Source organism: Arachis stenosperma, chromosome 2, assembly GCF_014773155.1.
Source record: "Arachis stenosperma cultivar V10309 chromosome 2, arast.V10309.gnm1.PFL2, whole genome shotgun sequence".
Taxonomy (NCBI): Eukaryota; Viridiplantae; Streptophyta; class Magnoliopsida; order Fabales; family Fabaceae; genus Arachis; species Arachis stenosperma.
Window position 1 is genome coordinate 6,364,659 of NC_080378.1, and position 19,628 is coordinate 6,384,286.

Genomic DNA, 19,628 nt, shown 5'->3' on the forward strand with positions numbered 1-19,628 from the left:
GTAATTTAAAAAGGTACTACAGTTAAAAGCGAACTCTACTCCCTGATGTACTCTTTTCCCAACTTCATGATTTTTTCCCAAAAGGGTTTTTTCTGGAGAAGGGTTTTTAACGAGGCATCATAGTAGAGGCTAAGGGAAAACATGTTGTCAAGACCCTTAGTAGCAAAAAGGTACCTTCCCCATTAATAAAGATCTTTTTCATTCATAATATCTCTTACAATATCCTCCTTTATTTTTCTAAGTCTTTCTACGAAACGCGCCGACTTAAGCTCGACAAAGCGTGAAAATCCCATGAACCGACCTAGATGGTCGTCAGGATAAAACGACGAGGTACAAGTCGGTGTAAAGAGGTTATACAAGTCGATCGTAAAAACTCGGGAACCAACCCGACTCATAAGTCGGAAAGTGATCCCGAGTAGGGAAACTTGGAAAACTTCGATCCACAGATCGGAGTATAACACCAAGTAAAAGAAAAACGCATCGCAAAAATAACCTAAGTCACAAAACTCACTAAAGCGAAGTTGAGTATAAAGGATAAACAAAAGAGATTGAGAAACCTAGAAGAAATTTAAAGGTTGCATACAAGCCTTTGCGCGAAAAAGGCTCGAAAAAACAATGCAAGCTAACAAAAGGTTTCTTCCGAAAAGATCAAACATATCCAAAAACAGAAAAGCATGTGCACGCATAAGGTAACTTAAACCCTTATCCAAAAAAGGGCATTTATTTTTAACCCTTATCCAAAAAAGGGCACGAATCATTTTGTTTACGGCCTCAAAAGGCCAAGAAACAAATTGTTCACAACCACCAACAAATAAAAGTTTAAAAAAGGGGGGACCCACAGGCCGGGCCCCCATATAGCCACGAAAATAAAAGAAGTCATTTTTTGGACGGAGTAGAGGAATCATCACCACCAGGAGGAACACCACCAGGACCAGGAGGAGGAGCCAAAGAGGAAGTCGGAGTAAGAGTTGAAGTGCTCGGAGCATCTTGGGGCCGAGGAGGAGACTCTATAATCCTCTGTCCCCGAGTCTTTAAATCTGACTCAGAAAGGACATCGGGGACAGGAGGATCAACAATGGCACCATCAATAACCACCTTGTCAGGGTGGAGAGGAGAAAGATCCAAGTCGGGAGCAATTACCCTGACTTGTTCCAGAAAAATCCTCCAAGACTCCTCGGCACCCTCAGCAATAGAGTCCTCCAACTCGGCGTATGCGTTTCGGGAATTCAGCAAGTCCTTCCTCACAGCCACAATATCTTGAAATAAGCTGTGGTAGCTATCTTGCGCTGTCTTCCTCAGATTAGCCTCCAAAGTACATTGGGCCCGCAGCTTGCCCTCCTCCTCCTTCAGGTGATCCCTCTCCTTCCTCAACTTATCTCTCTCCTCCTTTAGCTCCTTCTCATGTTTTTCAAAAATACGAAGTCTCCCCTCTAACTCCTCAACCCTCGAGGTTGCACCCAAGGAGCTAAGGGGAGCCTTCTCAAAAATGTCCAAAAGCTTGCCACAAACACCCGCCGTCCTAAAACTCTCCTCGGCCATGGTGGTAAAGTGGTTCCGAACAGAAACATCATCCATATGTATAAAAGGATAGATGTTCTTTCGGACGAATGCCATAGCATCCGCCTTAACCCCACCATCGAAGGAAGAAGAGCCAGACTCTGAAGTCTTGCGCTTCTTCTTCTCGGGCTCGGAGAGAATTTGGGCAGAGGGGGGTGGTCGGGGCAAACTCGAGGAAGAGATTACAATAGGTTGAGTAGGAGTGCCAGTATTCTTAGGAGGAGGAGGTAGAGGGGGAGGAGAGGTGACCGCCCCGGACCTAGCCCGGGACTTCGCCTTAGCCTCCCGGACCCTTTGGTAGGCCTCCTGAGCATTCTTCTTTGCCATATCTACAAAAGTAACAACCAAGTTACAAGTCGGAATAATATAAGTCGGTGGAAACTACTCGGAAATAAAGAATGCATGCACTACCTATTTGAGACTGAACGAAAGTCGGTGTTCCCTGAAGAATTTTCCTGGTATCCAAATATGGAGACCTCCCCCACGCTTCTCGGAAAAACCCTATAATGGCCGCCTCCACCTCGTCTAGATCATCTAGACCAGTCTTTTCGCAAGGGGTGGCCGGCAGCCAATAAAGGGGAAAGCGAGGAGAGGAATGCTCGTCCAGAAAAAAGGGGTGGTGACCCTCTACAGCTTGAACCTTGAAGAAGAAGTTTTTGAAATCATGGAAAGACTCGTCAAAAAGGGTGAAAATCCTCCGACCTTGAATGGCTCGGAAGGATACCCATTGTTGTTTGTTGTTTAGCCCACTAAAGGGCTTAGTCATATGGAAAAGATAAAAGAAGATTCTCAAAGAAGTCGGGAAGTCCAGAGCGTAGCTTATAAACTGGTAAATCTTCAAAAAACCCCATGAATTGGGGTGGAGTTGAGTAGGGGCAACCTTACAGTGGTGCAACACGGATATCTCGAAATCAGAGAAAGGAAGGAAAACACCCAAACGGGTGATCATACATTCATACATGAAGAAAAAATGAGGGGCCGCCTCATTAGTTCTCCCGAAACAGACCCGGTCTTCAAGACCTGGGATTATCAGTTCATATTTGGGCTCGTCCTCGTCCGAAGTACGGAGCCTATGATGAGTACGAAGGTGGGTGATGAACTCAGCGTCAACCAACGGTTCCTCCCCAAGGACCGTATCGTCAACCCACTGAGAAAGAATGTCTACAGAGGCCATTTTTTATAAAGAAGAAAGTGGCAGAAAACCTACAAAAAGGAAAAAGAAAAAGAAAAAATCAAAAATTACGGCCACTAAAGAAGAGAGATTCGAAACTAGAATCTACAGGTCAACCTATCTACTCGCGAAACATGCAAACATAAAGCATGGCATGAATAAAACAAAACTAACCTTTATCCGAAAATGGAGGTTGGAGAAGAACAGAAGTCTTCGAATGCAAGGATGCAGCACGAACAAGATAAGGAGAAAAGTTTGAAAGATTGCAGAAACGGAAAATGGAAAGAGAGGGAAAGAATTTATAAAAAAGGCTAAGGGGCATAATGGTAAAAAGCGAGGCAGTCATTAATGCGACTGCACCGTTACCAAAGCCCTCAAATCCCTAAATGATCCCTCAACGGACACGACGCTTGAATTGACGTAACTGTCAGAAATCAAAGGTCATGAAAATCACGTCGGTTTCCAAGATCCGTATTCTCTCAAACAAGTCGACTATGAACCCGAGTTGAATACTTGAACCCAAACTTTAAAGAAAATTTGGGCTCAAGTAGGGGCACTGTTCATACCCTGGCCCAATGATAAGGGCCCAGGTCCAATCGAAAGGCCTGATCCATTAGATTAAGCCTAGCAAAGCACCACCTCCACGCAAGAGGTCGGTGTCAACCCCGACTTGGTACGAAGAAGTCGGTTGTGAGATTAGCTGGCAGATAAATACTCATTCAAATGAGTAACCGCCCCTGAAATCTCTCTAACCACTTCATAAAGCCATATCTTAACCTCCCTAAGATAATGGGACGGTTATTATCCTAAAGATACGGCACTACTCCAACGGTGGTTATTGGCTCACCACTATAAGTACACTGACACACCTCAGGTATTCCCAAGTCCAATACTCTCTAAGACCTGCTTACACCCTTGCTAACTTAGGCATCGGAGTGTCTTTGCAGGTACCACCCCCCATTCTCACGCGAGCACAAGTCGGACGGAGCCTCCCGAGTTGCGGACCTACCTGGAGTCCTCCTCCATCACTCACTTGGGCCGCCGAACGCCATCCATTGGACTAATCTCCGGTTACCTACCGTAACAATACTATTATTTTTATACATATATATATATATATATATATATATATATATATATTATATTAATATTATAAATAGTAAAAATAAAAAAATAAATTCTATAATATCTTTGTTATGGTGTTTAAATTGTATAACGTTTTTTAAAATAAAAAAAATATTTAAAATAAAAAATAAATTATATAAAATTTATTAAATATTATTTATTTACTTTTTTTAATAATTTAAATACAAAATGATAACCACCATAACATTCACGAAATAAAAACTTATCTTTTCTACCATAAAAAAGTATACACATAATGAATTATATACCAAAAAGTAATGCTTTCTTTTTTCATTGTTATCTTATATCATTTATGTTATACTTATTTATAGACTTGATTTTATCAAATTTTTATTTTTCATAAATAGTTTATTCAGGTTGTATTTATAGGCTTTTAAAAACTAATTTATGTTCTACTAATTTTAGTCCAATTCAAAGATCACTCAAATTTAGCCCAAAAACATAGGTCAAATTTAAAAACGCAAATTTTGATTAAAAAAAAAATATTTTTGGGTAGAATCACATTTTTGGGTCGGACCAATTCATCAAACAGACAGATCATCATATTATTATAATATGTTTCCAAAAATAAGGATCATATTTTATTATAAATTTATAATGTTTTTTCTTTGGTCATACAACATTCACACAACACACACACTTTTTTTTTTGGGATAATTCATCACACAGATTTATTTTTTTTTATTTTTCACCGTTTCTTCTAACCCGACAGGTCAAGAACTAATTCACTGCGATACTAAGATTTATTTAAGAGTTTTTCTTTGGTCAATGTATTGTTATATATACAAAGCAAAATTTGAATTCCCACACTTATTTAAAAAGATTAATGAACTAACCATTAGACTAACCCAATTTGATTCAACACACAAACTCTATTAATGGTTTATTCACTGTCTCTAATGAGACTTGAACCAAGATAATTAGTATATTTTAAGAGGCATGATGATGGACCACTAAGATAAAGCCTCAACTGTAAATTTATAATGTTAAATAATAAATATCATTGTGATCCAAACTTGGGCCCATTATGAAGTTTCCCATGTGCATTTCAGTCTTTGTCCATGCGTACTATTTTGTAATTACCATATCATAACTCATAAGTATTCACAACCCAAAATTTATTTATTTATTATTATAGTCATCATAGACTTTAGGCTATAAATTCCCTGTGGCACCTAACAACTGTTACTCACTAGGATATGGGACCCAAGACAGCTCACAATTCCAAGATACCCTCTAGTTATTATAACTTTCAGTGAAGCAAAAAAGCTGTTCAAGTTTGAATCCTATTTTGTGTAATAATGATTCAGAAAACATAGCACAATGCAAAAATGGTTCATGACCTTATATTATGCTAGAGGGAGTGAGATGAAGCACCTTCATAAAATCACAACTAAGAGTTCTTAGAGAAACAAAATATTCTAATTCTATCCATGGTTTTTAGAAGGTTAAGAATGTATAGGGTTTAACAGAGTTGTTGATATCTTCTCATTAAATGCACTTATTCATTTTTTCACCCTTTTTTGCTTCAAGCCAAGTGATTGCATGAAAAAGCACCATGTCCAGAGAGCTAATAATAGTTGGAAATACCTAATCAAATCTCTTTCATTTATTTGATTTAATTATTATTATTTTATCAATTTATTTAGACATTTGTTTAAATTGATTTAAAGATTGGAATGATATCTTTTAGTGTAAATTCTTTTCAATTTTACAACTAGTAAACTAATACATATAAAAAAAATTATATAATATTGATAATTTACTCCAAAAACAATAAATACATTATTCACTCCTAAAAAAATTTTTGATAAAATATTTTAAAATCTAAGTAACAAAAAGAGGTGTTCTAAGACACATTTGTCAAATAATGTTTATATTTAATAAATTATGTGTGCTTTTTTTTATTTTATTTATGAACTAAATTATCAATATTAAATTGGCGATTTATTTTCTAATATAAAATAAATTAAAGTTAAAATTCAAAGAGTAATAAAGATAAGAATTTGCAAAAAATCCCATTGGAATTCAGGCATATTGCTAATTGTCATAGGGACAATAATTAATTTAGTTAATATAAGGGTGTTTACCTTACCGTATGAATTATGAAATACCATATATTGAGTTAGCCATAAATTTAAAATATTGATAATTTTGTGGTAGTACTGACATATTTCAGGTACCATGTGGGATGGTAGATAGTAAAAAGTACACTAGATAATAATAGAGAACACAAGAACTCAATTATTATTCATGTATAGTACATAAATGTCAAAGAGCATGACATGACCAAAGATACTAAGAAAAAAGAAAAATTAAGTGATTGCTAATTGTGTGAAAGTAATATCAATTATTATATTATTTTTCTCATGCAAATATTATTATGTACTTACTAATTAATTAGAAGATAGAACAAAAGAATAAAGGTATAAGGGAGTGCACATTTACTTACTAAAATCCAATAACTAAACTACAAAAGAAAAATGGGTACATGTTATTGCGACATGAATGTTATTAAAAGGCATTCAAATGGTTTGTAACTAGTTCTTTCAACATCAATCTAACATCCCAAGTGAGGTAGACCACCACATATTTCACACATTTTTTAAAATATGTTTTTTCTTTTTAATATTGTGGCACCCTAAACACAACTATTAAAATTTGAATGATACAAGAACATTTAACATCAATTATTCTTGACTTTTTTACCAAAAAAATAATACATTAGAATTTTTTTGAGTGGCGAGTGAGTTGAGTCAGAAGAGTTAACTCAAATTCCTTCTAACAGCACAAAATTATAAATTAAAAAAACAAATGAATAATTTTGTACTCATTTTTTCTTGTAGTCGAAACTAAAAATATATCTCTGCCTATAATATTATGTGAACATCCAAGAATAGTTAAATACATAAAATATTTTTCTTTCTCACACAAAACATTTCTCTAGGCCACAATAAAATTAGATAGATGAATTAAATCCCAAACCATTTGGTCACATTCTAAGACTTTGTAACAAATTTACCTCAACCACCTTCTAAGATCACTAGTTGAAGAAGGAGAAACCTCACCACCAAGACTCTCAGTGCAGCAAGAAGAGTAATTGGATTGTTGTTCCAACCCAAAATGTGAAGCACTCACGCTCTTGAAACTTGGACTCCTCAAACTATGCCCATAATTTCCATACCCTATTCCTACATTATATGGATCAGGAGGAACAGGAAAAGAGAGTCTTTTCTTTGCACCACCAACTCTATCCCTCTCTGGCGTGGACGGCCTTTGTCTTGGCGCACTCTGTGACCGAATCCTAGCCTTCGCAGACTCGGTTGCTGCCATGTAATTAGGCAATGTACCACTACCACCACTGCTTGTTCCGGTTCGACCGCCATTTTGACACAAGCTACCGGTGTAATGATAATTAGACCTCAAGCTTGGTGTCTGAGAAGTGTGGTAGCTTCTATCATCTCTAACACACCGAGGGCTCGCAGACCGGACTTGTATCGACCTAGATTTTGCCGGGGATGGTGTTGCAGTGGAGGGGTGAAGGGATCCATTTTGGTGTGTTCTATGTAGCGGTGAAGCGATGGAATGCCTTTGAGGTTGATGGTGGTGAGGGTTATATTGATAGTTTGGATGTGATCTCCTGTAATTGGTTCCAAGGTACGAGTAAGGCTGCGAGGTGTCAATTTCCACTGTCTTAATTGGATCTCTTTGATCAGTTGAAGCTCTTCCCCTTGTCTCCCAAGGCTTCGTGGCCATCCATCGGTCGAGCCATTTAGGCCTTTCTTCAAGCTCATCTTCGTTTCCAATTGACGATTTTCTTCCATTCCTCCATATCTATCAGCAATGCACAAGTTAGGAAGAAGCAGAGAGAAAACAGCAAAACAGAGATAAAATAGAGTAAAAACAAAACCTGCTGGGAAAAAGCTTGAGTTAAGGACTTGTCCCTTTTCATGGCAGCTTCCTTTCTCTGTTGCAACATTGCCTTCACTTCTTCAACTGTGTGAGGACGTTCATCCCAATCATCTGCAATGCTACTTCCTTCTCTTGACTGTCAAAAATCAAACCACACAAAAAAAAGTTTCAAAAACAAAACCAAAACAGAGAAGTTCTCAAATATTTCCTTGCAATTGTAATCTAAAAGTACCTTTTATTTAATCTAAACTAATAAATAATATTTCATGAATATTATGAAATCATGAAAAGATATCACCACAAAGTTTTGATTAAACTAATTACAAAGAAAGAAGTTGAGAGCTTCGTTAAAGGAACTTACTAGTGATTTTCTATCAGAAATATCCTGAAGATACCGGGAATGATCCCAAACACTAGCAGTGTCACTGAATGTGGATTTTCTGCTTCCATCATGTGATGAAGACCTTATTCTCTGATCAAGAACCCTTGCTTGGACCCTAACAAGTGCCTGCATGCACCTTAGTGTCATCTTTGCTTGTTTTCTTACATTGTGTCCTCTTACCAATGCTTGCAATTTCACCAACCCTTTTAATGCTCTTAGTGCTCTTCTTGCCTTACAAAAAGAAATATATCTATATTAGCCTCATTTTGCAATACTATGGCCTTCGGGAGAATTCGAATCCTACCCAAATTCTACTGGATCGAGCGATTATCATCCGGCCAAAAATGATAGAACAGCCCGGAGTACAAATCGCACACAAAAAGTATAATGTACACAGCCAAGAATTATAGAGCAATACATAATACACATTCTTCAATATAGATCTAACTTCAAAAGGTGCAATTCTTGACTTACCAAGTATCCTCTAAAAGCTGTTTGAATCACTATAGCAGAATAATGCACCCTAGCATGATGATGATGGTAATTAGCAGCACCATTATTATTACTATTAGTAGGATTATTATTAGGGTTATTCAACCTTGCAGCTTCAACTGCAGCTTGAGCAGTTGCCATGGCAGCTTCAGCTGTTGCCACAGCAACTGCAAGAGCATGCTTCTGATCTTGTTCACTTCTTGATCCTCCACTTGTTGTTGTTGTAGAACAATTATTAGTAGTAACAGTTGTTGCTGCTGCAGCCACATCATGATTATGATGATTTTGATTATGATTATGCTTCAACTTTGTTGGGTTTTGTTGATTAGTGTTGTTATTGTTATTGCTTTCATGATTCACAGCTTTTCTAAAAATCCATCTTTTCTTTTCTCTCTTCTACAACAAAAAAGAAAAATGTTCATGCTTTCACAATTTCATAAGCCAAAGAAAATTAACAAAGAAAGAGTGCTTCATTTTTTTTCTTTTTTTTTTTAATTACCTTATCTTCTTCTTCTTGATCAAAGCTTTCTTCACTTCTTCTTGTATTGCTTCTTTTGTTTTCGGTGTCTTTTGTTGGAGATCTGAATGCTCTTTTGACTGCAGTCAACCATGAACTACTACTACTACTTCCTTTCTTCCCCATCACCAAAAGAAGTTTACAGTAAAACTCAACAACAATTCTTGCATTTACAGCACAACACAAAGAAAGAGAAGGAAAAAAAAAGTGTTTCCTATTGTTCAAAGAGAGAGAAGTCTAAATCCAAATCCACACAAGTCCTTGACTTTAAGGCTGGTGGTGGAAACTGAAAAGTAATAATAAAAAGGACTTCCAGACTAAAAATAAATAAATAAATAAATAAAAATAAAAAATAAATATAAATAAAAAAGTGTAAATTTATGATTTAATCTTATGGTATTATTTTTTTATAAAAGAAATTTAGTTATTATATATAGTTTAATTTTAATATACTAATCATATAAAATTTTGTATAGAATTGTCTAATCATATTTATTTTTTAAAATAATTATTTATGTTATTAATATAAAAAATAATTGTTTTTATTAATATAATATTATATACTTAAATATTAATATAAAATTGTCTTATATTAAGAGTACATCAGAATTAAATTATTAGTATACATAGTACAAATTTAGCAATAAAATGCTACAGTAAAGTTGTCCTTATTTATTTTCATGGCTATGGTGTAAGTTCCTTTTCTTAACAGTGCAAAATAAAATAAATGAATCTTCCTTTGTTTGCCGTGTAAAATTTATATGAGACACCCCTCATTCAAAATCCTTATGGAAAATATTAAATGTTGGAAGTACTCTTTAATTAACTCACTGTGGGTTCAATTTTTGATATCTAGGCTGTAAGATATAAAAGGTATAGCAATGCATGAAATTATAATGTTGAACAACGTACCATAAATATATATTTAAATAAGTTTACTAAGTTCTTATAGGGTGGTCTAATTTTTAATTGGATCTTTGTAATTTTAAAACTTTTAACAAAGGGAAATCAATAATGTTCCTAGAATAATTTATTACAGTTTTTTGTATTGAGATGAATAATGCATTTAGGCTTGAACATATAATATTAAATAATAATATATTGAATTATATAAAAATTCATAATATTAAAGTATTTTAAGGACTTAATCATAATAATCTATTGAAAATTAAATTAAATTATAGTTTTTGCATTACAATTAAATATTACAAAATAATATTTTCATTGAATAAAAGAATATGTCACAAGATCCTCTTATTGAGTTGTACAACATATTTTTATACTTTTTAGATTATGTAACACAAATTGAATTATTTTAAATGGCAGTCAGAGACAGCCTGTGTGTGTGAGGGGGCAGTTACATTAGAATATCAATTTCTATGGAAATTATTTAATCTATGTCTACAAAGTTTATGGATTTTAGTGGCATGGGTGGACATTGTCAGAAACTAATTTTAACTCGAGCTTTAATGTTGATGAATGATAATAATGAACAATAAATTAATTATAATAATGGAAAGCATAGAGAGAAGGTTGTGTGTGATTGTGTGCATGCATGTGTATGTTTATGTGTGTTAGTGATATTGGAAGTTGAATCCATTAAGGGAGCGAAACATTAATCATGTTTAATTCTAGTTACCGAGTGCAAAGGTAATATATTAGTGCTATTTTAACCATTAATTCTCATATAAATTAGATAATTAAAGCTTAATATTCATATTTTAATACTAAAAAAGGATTGAATAATTATTATTTGTCATGATTTTATTTTTTTATTTTAAATTAATAAAAAATACATAAATAATTATATTTTAAATATAACTTCTCATAAAAAAATAATTTTTTAAAATATAATTTTATAATATAATATTAGAATTTTTATAACCTAAAAAAATTTAGAATTAGATTTAAATAATATAAGTAAATAAAAAAAAAACTTATATTATAAATTTAAAAATAAATCTTTTATTCAAAATATAATTATTTATATATTTTTTATGGGCTTAAGATTTTGAAAACAAAATCTCGTATAATATTTTTCAGATGGAAAAGAATTATAAAAAGCAAGTTGGCGAGTTTGAGGAAAAGGTGGTGGATAAGAGAGAGGCTAAAAGTGGCTTTTTCTATAATGGAATGAGAAAAAGAAAAAGTGTTTCTTTTGGGGGATATAATAGGGCTTTTGAGTAAGAGATGCATCCTCCTTTATCCTTTTCCCTTTATTTGTTAAACAACAAACAAGTTGAAGTTATTGAACTATTGAAGCTTATGAAATGAAACTCTTTCTCTCATGGTGTCACGTGCTGTGTGAGCAAGCCGAGATACAAATCACGTGATGGGGTTATGGACCACCTTCAACATCTTTTATATTGAAACAACCAATAACCATGTGGTTTTGCTCAGTAAAAACTTGAGGAAAGCAGAAGGGGATAAATATGACCATTTATTATTTACATAATTTATTGGTATAATATTATATTCAATTTTTTGAATTACTATTATATCTTATTTGGTTTATTCATGTCATCATTGATACTCTCAATTTTTAAGCTACATTATTCTTATGAGAAATGTTTACTTAAATTACTGTCTATGGTCTATAGGCTTTTTTTTAATTAAATAAAATAAATTTTTATTTACTAATTTAAATCGAGATACAAAAATGTATCATTTTAAATATTTAGTTGTATTTTTGTTAGTAAAAAAAAAAACCACAATGCAACTCAATGTATTAATAATATAATTGTTGTTTTTGTTGCTAGTACTAGCAAAAATAATTACATCCGTTCAATTATTGTTGTATAAAATATTTTATATAGTCGTGTAATTATATTCGTTCTTTTTAATGACTATTTAAAAGATCAACGCAAAAGATAATTATTTTTATTATTGTGGTGGTACATAATTAAATGTATGTGTAAAATTATTTTATACTAAAAGTGCATCAAAATTAAATTCATAAAATAAATATATTAAAAATTTTTATTTTTTGTATTTTCAATAAAATATTTTTTAATTTATAATTTTAACATAAATATCTAAGACACAAAATAAATAAATCTATAATAAAACTCTAAAAATGACCTGCATATTTTTGCTGAACAATCAGAAAAAGGCACATGAATCAATGTGGCTATTGTCTTAATGCTTACAACTAAACAATAATGGTGACCACTTCTCTACTTCAAGACTCAGCTGCTAAAAGTACTCTCAGGACCCATAGACTGGTCAAACTATTCTAGATTCTCTTGGAACTCACTTAATGACTTTGTTTTTTATTTGAAATTAATTAAATTAAATTAAATTAAATTTATTTTCTAGGACTAAGCTCTGAGCATGGCAAAAAACTCCAAAAATATTATATCTATATCTAAGCTGCAAATTGCTTGTCCTTTTACCAAATTTTGATTAGGAGGGAACAAGGAACATAACTCCATTTTTCTTCGGTGTGTGTAGGGTTTAGTCACTTGTCAAGCATTTAAATCTGGACAAAGAAGTTTCCTATCTTCAAAGCAAAATGTTTCCATCACACAAGGAATACAACAAAAAATATCCCCATATTTATGGCATGTTTTTATATCTTTTTCAACCTCCAATATTTCATGAAAATTTTCTTGAACTACATACATAATCTCAGAGCAATATTGTCCTTTATACTCATAATTAAGAACCATAAAAAAATTAATTAACCATCAACATTATCAACTGTTACATACATGTTTTTTTTAAGTATACAGAGTTAGCAAAATTATGTTTCAAAGAGATTTAATTAACATATGAAATTGATTTTCAAGAAATATAGAAAATTAATATATATATAGTATTTTTAAACCACTTTTGCTCTCCTTAAAGGGAATATTATTTTTTAGGGTAATTTTTTTATTATTTTGTTAGTTACTATAGTTTTTAAATTTACAATTCTTTATATTTTTTTCTCTTTCAATTGAGTTCTTATACTACTTTTAATTGTGTAATTAGGTTCTTGCTGATGTAAAATATGTTATAATTAAGTAATTAACTGAATATTTTTTCGTAAATTGAAAATACTTATAGTTAAGAACCTAATTAATATTTTGCGATATGTTTTTTGGAAGGAATATTATGTTAATGTTTTTGACATTAAAAAATATAATTACAAAATGAAAAGCAATGCAGAAATTTAAGTAAAAAAAAATATTTAATTATAAATTTAGTAAAATTGTAGAGTCTAATAGTATAATTAAATTTGTTTTTCTGGCTATGCTATATTGATGAAAGATAAAAAAAAAAAAAGGAAAGGGAGTCAATTTTCGTTCAGCAATGGAAATGCATTCGGAAGTTGGAACTAAGAAACTAAAAATGGACTATTACAAAAAAATTTAAATAGGCTTTATTGACATTGAAGCCCAAATAAAAGTTTAATATGTTAATATGTTTAACTCACATTGCTCCCATGACAAAAAAAAACTCACATTGCTCCCAGCTTGGTTGAAAATTGGGCCTTCAAGACACCTTCATTGAGATTTTAGGTTTACGTCCAAAAGACAAATTTTGGCAAAAACGTTGATGCCTTAATTTCAGTGTTTCATACTTCTGCTAATACTATTCTAAGTGCCTTTGGAAAAAAAAAAAAATCTCTCACTTGGGCTTGATAGATTACTATGGGATGAAAGTTGTTACAATTCTAAATCCAAAAATTTAAAAAGAAAGCTTTTACGATTTTGTTTCCACCCACAAGAATATTGACACTTTTTTTTTTGGTAAATAAGAATACTGATACTTTATTTGAGAGTAATAAGTAATGTAAAACGTATACCCAAAAAAAAAAATAATTAATCACCATGTAAAACGGTCACATCTAAAATGTTCCACTAAAAAAATGAAACATTAGTGTTCCAATAAACATAAACTATTAAAATTATTGAAATCTATACTAAAAGTGGCATTTTAATGTAAACTTACAAATAGAAACATCATGTATGAAGTGCAAGTTACAAGTTAAGAAAAAGAATTTTAAAAAACAAGAATATAGCAAATGACAAAATTAGATACCTATATATTGTGAAAAAAATTATATAATTGGATGATGGATAAAAATATTTTTGTGTGTGTGTATATATATTGCAATTGATTTATATTAATATTTTATTTAATAATATTATATATATTGTATTATATCAGAGTGCATAGGAGCAAATACCTGTGGGTATGGATTATATAGTCATCCTTACTAACTAGCTAGGACTAATTTTTAGGTTTAGAGATAAGGATTATGTTTTTAAGGAAATTAAAATCCAGTGCCAAACTCCCTTACAATATGGCCAAGGCCTAGTGACCCTTCAAGTTGGCCATCAGATTATCAAGAATTTTTGGAGAGTTTATATTAATTAAAACTGTAAATCAAATATAGTTATAGCTCTAACTTCGCTTTTATCTGTTTCGACCTAAATTTCTATCATGTGCTTCCTACCAATTTTGTTTATTTATTTAACATATCTAGCAACTAGTACAATATAATGTGAACATAAGTTGAGTCAACCTTCTAGGCCAAAAAAACAGCTTTAGTATGGCGCCTAGAAACAGGTAATAAATAAGGAAAAAAAATAGTTGGGAAATAATAAAAAATTAGTTTAAAATAGTCTAAAATTACCTTATTTTGCATCATTAAGTAAAAGAATTCCGCTACAGAACTAATAGGACATCTTTACAATGTGTACAATAAGCTATTTATTTGGCCCAATATGAATTAAAATCAAAATTATCCACATTTACTCTAATTCAAAAAGTGCTGTTCATTTTTGTGATAACCACCACTACATAATCCCTAATCCTAATTTTTCCCCCATCCTGCTTTTTTCACCGACCGTAACCTTACCCACAAAACCCTTCACATTCGAAGTTGAACATCCCACTGTCTCCCGCCGCGTGGTCTGAAACCTAACATCATCGTCGAGTATCCATCGCACCCAGCCTCCCTCGCGTATCTCCCGCCGACCAGACTCCCCCAGCTCGCCCTCCGTTACCGGTTTATTTATGAAAATAACCATCTAGATACATATTTAACCAAACATCCGGTTTGTTATGTCTTAGCACAGAGATCTCCTTCGTATTTTAGATTTGACTTGAATCTGTTAAATGTTGACATAATGATCATTGGTCTTGACACAACATCCAGTGATTCCTTTGGAATGCATGCTACAGATAATATGGGTTGAATTACCTAAAGAATAACCATCCACGAATACATTAAAAGTAAACATCCGATATAATACAGAACCGAACATCCAACGTAACTGTGTATGACTCTCATCCAATATTTTGCGTCGTCGACATCGGGCGGGAGACACACGCTGGCTGCGAGGGCCTTGTTGCTGGTCCGGGCCAGGAGAACAGCGCCACGATCGGAAGGTGCTGGTTGGATTCGCGGCGATAGTTGCTGCAGGGGTCGCTGCGGTGCCGCGGCTGGTCCGGGACGCGAGAACAGCGCGCACGATCGGAAGGTTTTGGTTGGCGTCGTTGCGATGGTTGCTACGGTGCCGCGAGAAGAACGCACACGATCGGCAGGTATAGGTGGTGATTGGTCGCCTTTGCGTATGCTGGTGAGAAACGAGGAGAACGGGAAAGAGAAGACAAGATTGTATAGAGAAATTGTGTTCATTTGTGTGTTTGAGTAACTGACACCAATTCTAATTTTTTTAAATTTGAAATTAAAAACTATTTAAAATTAATTAATTTTCTAAAATTTGATTTTAATTGCAATTTAATTTCCATTATACACATTATACAATACATAAATTGAGTCCTCATACTTTCTCTAAGTAAAAAGATGGCAAATAGACATGATATGTTCGTTACAATATGGCCGAGCTATAACACAGTCATATTTCCGTTAATTTGGTTATACAATATATTATGTTACATCATAACCGAGCTATAACTCGGTTAGATTTCTGTTATAATTTAGTTATACAATTTGTTCCAATAAAAAAAATCATCGAAACGTATGAACTACTTTAAATTCTCATTATTAGTATAATCATAACTGAACTGTAACATTATTAAACACCTCTCCTTATAAAATAGCAAATATGTAAAGGACGAAGGTAAGAAAAAAGAGGCCAACTTCCACTTATTTTGAATTACTATACTTTTATACTTTGATTTGAGCGTCGGAATGTTTTGTGTAGGTATCCGTTTTCATTGTTCTACAGTAATCGAAGTATAACTCTTTTCAACTGAAGTCTTTTGAGAGAATCATCAGGAAGACGAGCTATACCAAATAGTTTGAAGATTATTCACTCTAGAACAAGATCAAAATTTGCATAGGACGAACTGTTTAACTCGTCAAAAAAGACGAGTCAAAATTCAAATTTTAGACTGCAAATAAAGGTAGTTTAAACTTGTACTGCCTAACCCAGGAGCATTGACGGGACAGATTAGCGAGCGTCTATTGTACCAATTTTTCTATTTTTTTTGGATATTTTTTGTTTTCTTAAATTGCTAATACTATAAGTCCAATGATGCCGATCAATACTATAGGAGGAGCAAAATCCAACTTAACTCAAAATCTAATGTAACCGTAAATCACTCCGCAGTCACCCTCTTGTCTTCTCTTCACAACTGCCACACACAATTACAATCACTCTTTTTTTTTCTATGAACTCTCCACTTTCACCTCACTCAATCACTTCTTGATCTACCTTTCCTATTCTCTCTTTGTCTTGGGTTGTGCTGCTATCTCTACTATGTTGTTGTCTTTCCATTGTTGTTACTATGTTGTTTGTGCCTGCCTATACCTTCTCTCTGTGCCTGCGCGTGTGCCTCGCACTTCTACCATTATAACAAAAATCACTTTTAGTGGCATTAGTAGCAATTACATAATAATTACTATATGCCTCGTTTAACTCATGTTTTTTGGACAATTATAATTAGTCATTATTATTATTATATGTTATAATGACAGTTATATACTTTTTGTAGCCATTAAAAAGTATTTATCGATAATAATATAATTATCACTAAAATTTTTTAGCGACAAAGTATAATATGTCTAATGTCTAATTGTCGGTAAATATATTAGTAACGATTTTTATTATCGCTAAAAATAAAACAAATAACCACTAAAATAATTTTTCTAATAGTATACGTATGTATATTTTTGTAGCATTTTTAAAATATATTATGACATTAACAAAAATGACGGTTATTTTTGTCGACGTTTTCAAAATTCTAAGGCGGTTTTAGCCGTTTCCTCTTTTCTAAATTTTTTTTTTCAAGAGCTGGTATATATAAGCCAGATTCCATGCTTGGACATCTGATTTTTCCATCCTTTATTTGTATGATACAACTAAGCATGATTAATGATTATAAGTGTATGTGTATTATCGTGTATTCTTTATTCAGTAAGAGTAATGTTTTATGGCTAAAAAATATTATTATTTTTTATTAATATTTAATTTTAAATTATTTTTATTTATATTTATAAATATTTTATATAAAAAATATATAATTTATATTTATATTTACGAAAATTTTATACACATAAATTAATATTAGTTATACTTATATTTTCTAAAATTTATATACATAAGTTAATAAAATTTATTTATTAAAAATAATTTAATATTTATACTAATTAAATAATAACTAAAAATATTAAAAATTGTTAACTCAAAAGAATTTCTCATTTAATAAGTTATTGAAGAAGAAAATGTGATATGGATAAATCAACTACACTATACAATTTTTGTTCTTCGACAAGTTATTGAAGAAATCAACTACATTACTCAATTCCTGCTCACAACACATGTATCTTAAACACCATTATATATTTTCAAGAGTAGTCATGGTCATAACACATGTATCTAAAACACCATTCTCAAGAGTAGTCATGGTCATCATCATAACTTTTTTGGAACTTTATTTATAACGTGGGATTGTGTCAAGAAGAATAGCAGAATCTAGCTAAGGCTTTATCAGCACAGGTGGCCCAAAATTTTGATTGTATTTGTATATAGTTCATGAAGGCACGCAATTGCTGTTTAAAAAACCTAGTGAATCAATTATTTTTATGGATAAATGTTTAGAATATTGATAAATTTATTTATAAATAAATAAAATAGTTTTATATTTATAAAAATGAGTAACTTATTATTTTTATTCATTACAGTTTTAAAATGTTGACAATATATACAAAAATAAAATTAACGTTTGAGTTCTTTTGTCACACAAATTATTTTTCATATGTATAAAATTAGTTTTATTCATTTTATTGATAGATTTATCAGCAATTTTATTTTTTTGAATAAAATAATACTTTATTTTTACTACATATGTATAATAAATTTGAGATAGTCAATATTTTAAGCATTTTATTATTTTATATTAGCAAATTTTGAGTTTGAATCTCGTTAAAAATAAAGGTGTTTTCTTTCTAGAATATATGAAAAAGATATTTTAGGAAGTAAAATTTTTACACCAAATTCTTCTTGATCTCCATTTTATATATATAATAATAATAATGATATTTCGAATATAAGAACTTTTAAGGAATTCATATAAAAAAATTGAGTAAACACCTAATTCGATTCTTGTCTATTTTTATGAAGGATAAAATGATTTTTATAAAAAAGGGACATTTTAATTCTCAATTTTTTTAATTTTGGAACGATATGATCTTTTTATTAAAAAATTCGTTAAATAATAACAAAAATTATTTTTGTGGAAAGTTTTATTTGCATTTTGTAGGAATTTTAAACTTCCATAAACTATTAATAAGTTTATTTTTGAAAAATTCCTTCACCAACTGGTAGTTAAGTGAAGAAAAACTATTAATAAAATAATGCCGTATAAAAAAGTAATTGTAGTATAATACCTTTTAAAGAAAAAAATAACATCGAATAAAAAATAAAAGAAGAAAACTTTAATGTTGATAATATTGGTATTGGTGATGATGACGGTAGAAAAGATAATGATGATGATAAAATATGGTTATACAATAAAAATAATAGAGGTAGGAGTGATAATAATGAGGATGAAAAAAGTAGTGGTAGTAATTGGTTATATTGTTAAAAAGAATTTTGTGGAGGTTTAAAATCCCTACAAAATACAAATAAAATTCTCACAAAATTAATTTTTGTTATTATTTAACAATTTTTTAACAAAGAGATTGTATGTATTGTCCCAAAATAAAAAAATTGAGAATCAAAGTGTCTATTTTTTTTTACAGAGATCACGTTGTCTTTCATAAAAATGGACAAAGACCCGATGGAATCTTTACCCAAAAAAATCTTCTTTTATGTCCGATAAATATAACTATTTAACTTTAAGATGACTACTGGAAAGAAAATGATAAATTTTCGTAAATTTGCTTCTCCATGGTTTTACTTTTCATATATCATTAATATTTAATTTGTTCTATTTTAATGTGAAGAATAAAGGGCCTTTCCTTTTGGGTTGGAGGGACAAATGAAAGC

General features: G+C 31.6%; 2 protein-coding genes across 3 annotated transcripts; both read right to left on the reverse strand.

The window, feature by feature from the left end:
* Positions 1-876: 876 nt before the first annotated feature.
* On the reverse strand, positions 877-1,884 carry LOC130962443 (lysine-rich arabinogalactan protein 19-like). The gene is made up of 2 exons (XM_057888657.1): positions 1,744-1,884; positions 877-1,095 (listed from the first exon to the last, which is right to left on the reverse strand). Exons 1-2 carry the CDS (start codon positions 1,882-1,884, stop codon positions 877-879), a joined length of 360 nt encoding a protein of 119 aa, XP_057744640.1.
* A 4,756-nt stretch (positions 1,885-6,640) lies between these two features.
* LOC130960223 (protein IQ-DOMAIN 17) lies at positions 6,641-9,423 on the reverse strand. 2 transcript variants are annotated; one of them, XM_057885561.1, is made up of 5 exons: positions 9,160-9,423; positions 8,643-9,053; positions 8,148-8,399; positions 7,785-7,922; positions 6,641-7,708 (listed from the first exon to the last, which is right to left on the reverse strand). In XM_057885561.1, the coding sequence occupies exons 1-5, from the start codon at positions 9,301-9,303 to the stop codon at positions 6,893-6,895; spliced, it is 1,761 nt and encodes a 586-aa protein (XP_057741544.1). In that variant the 5' UTR covers positions 9,304-9,423; the 3' UTR covers positions 6,641-6,892. The 2 variants fall into 2 exon arrangements, with proteins under 2 accessions (XP_057741544.1, XP_057741543.1); XM_057885560.1 differs by having other exon boundaries at positions 6,643-7,708; positions 8,643-9,056; positions 9,160-9,422.
* Between the last annotated feature and the right edge of the window lie 10,205 nt (positions 9,424-19,628).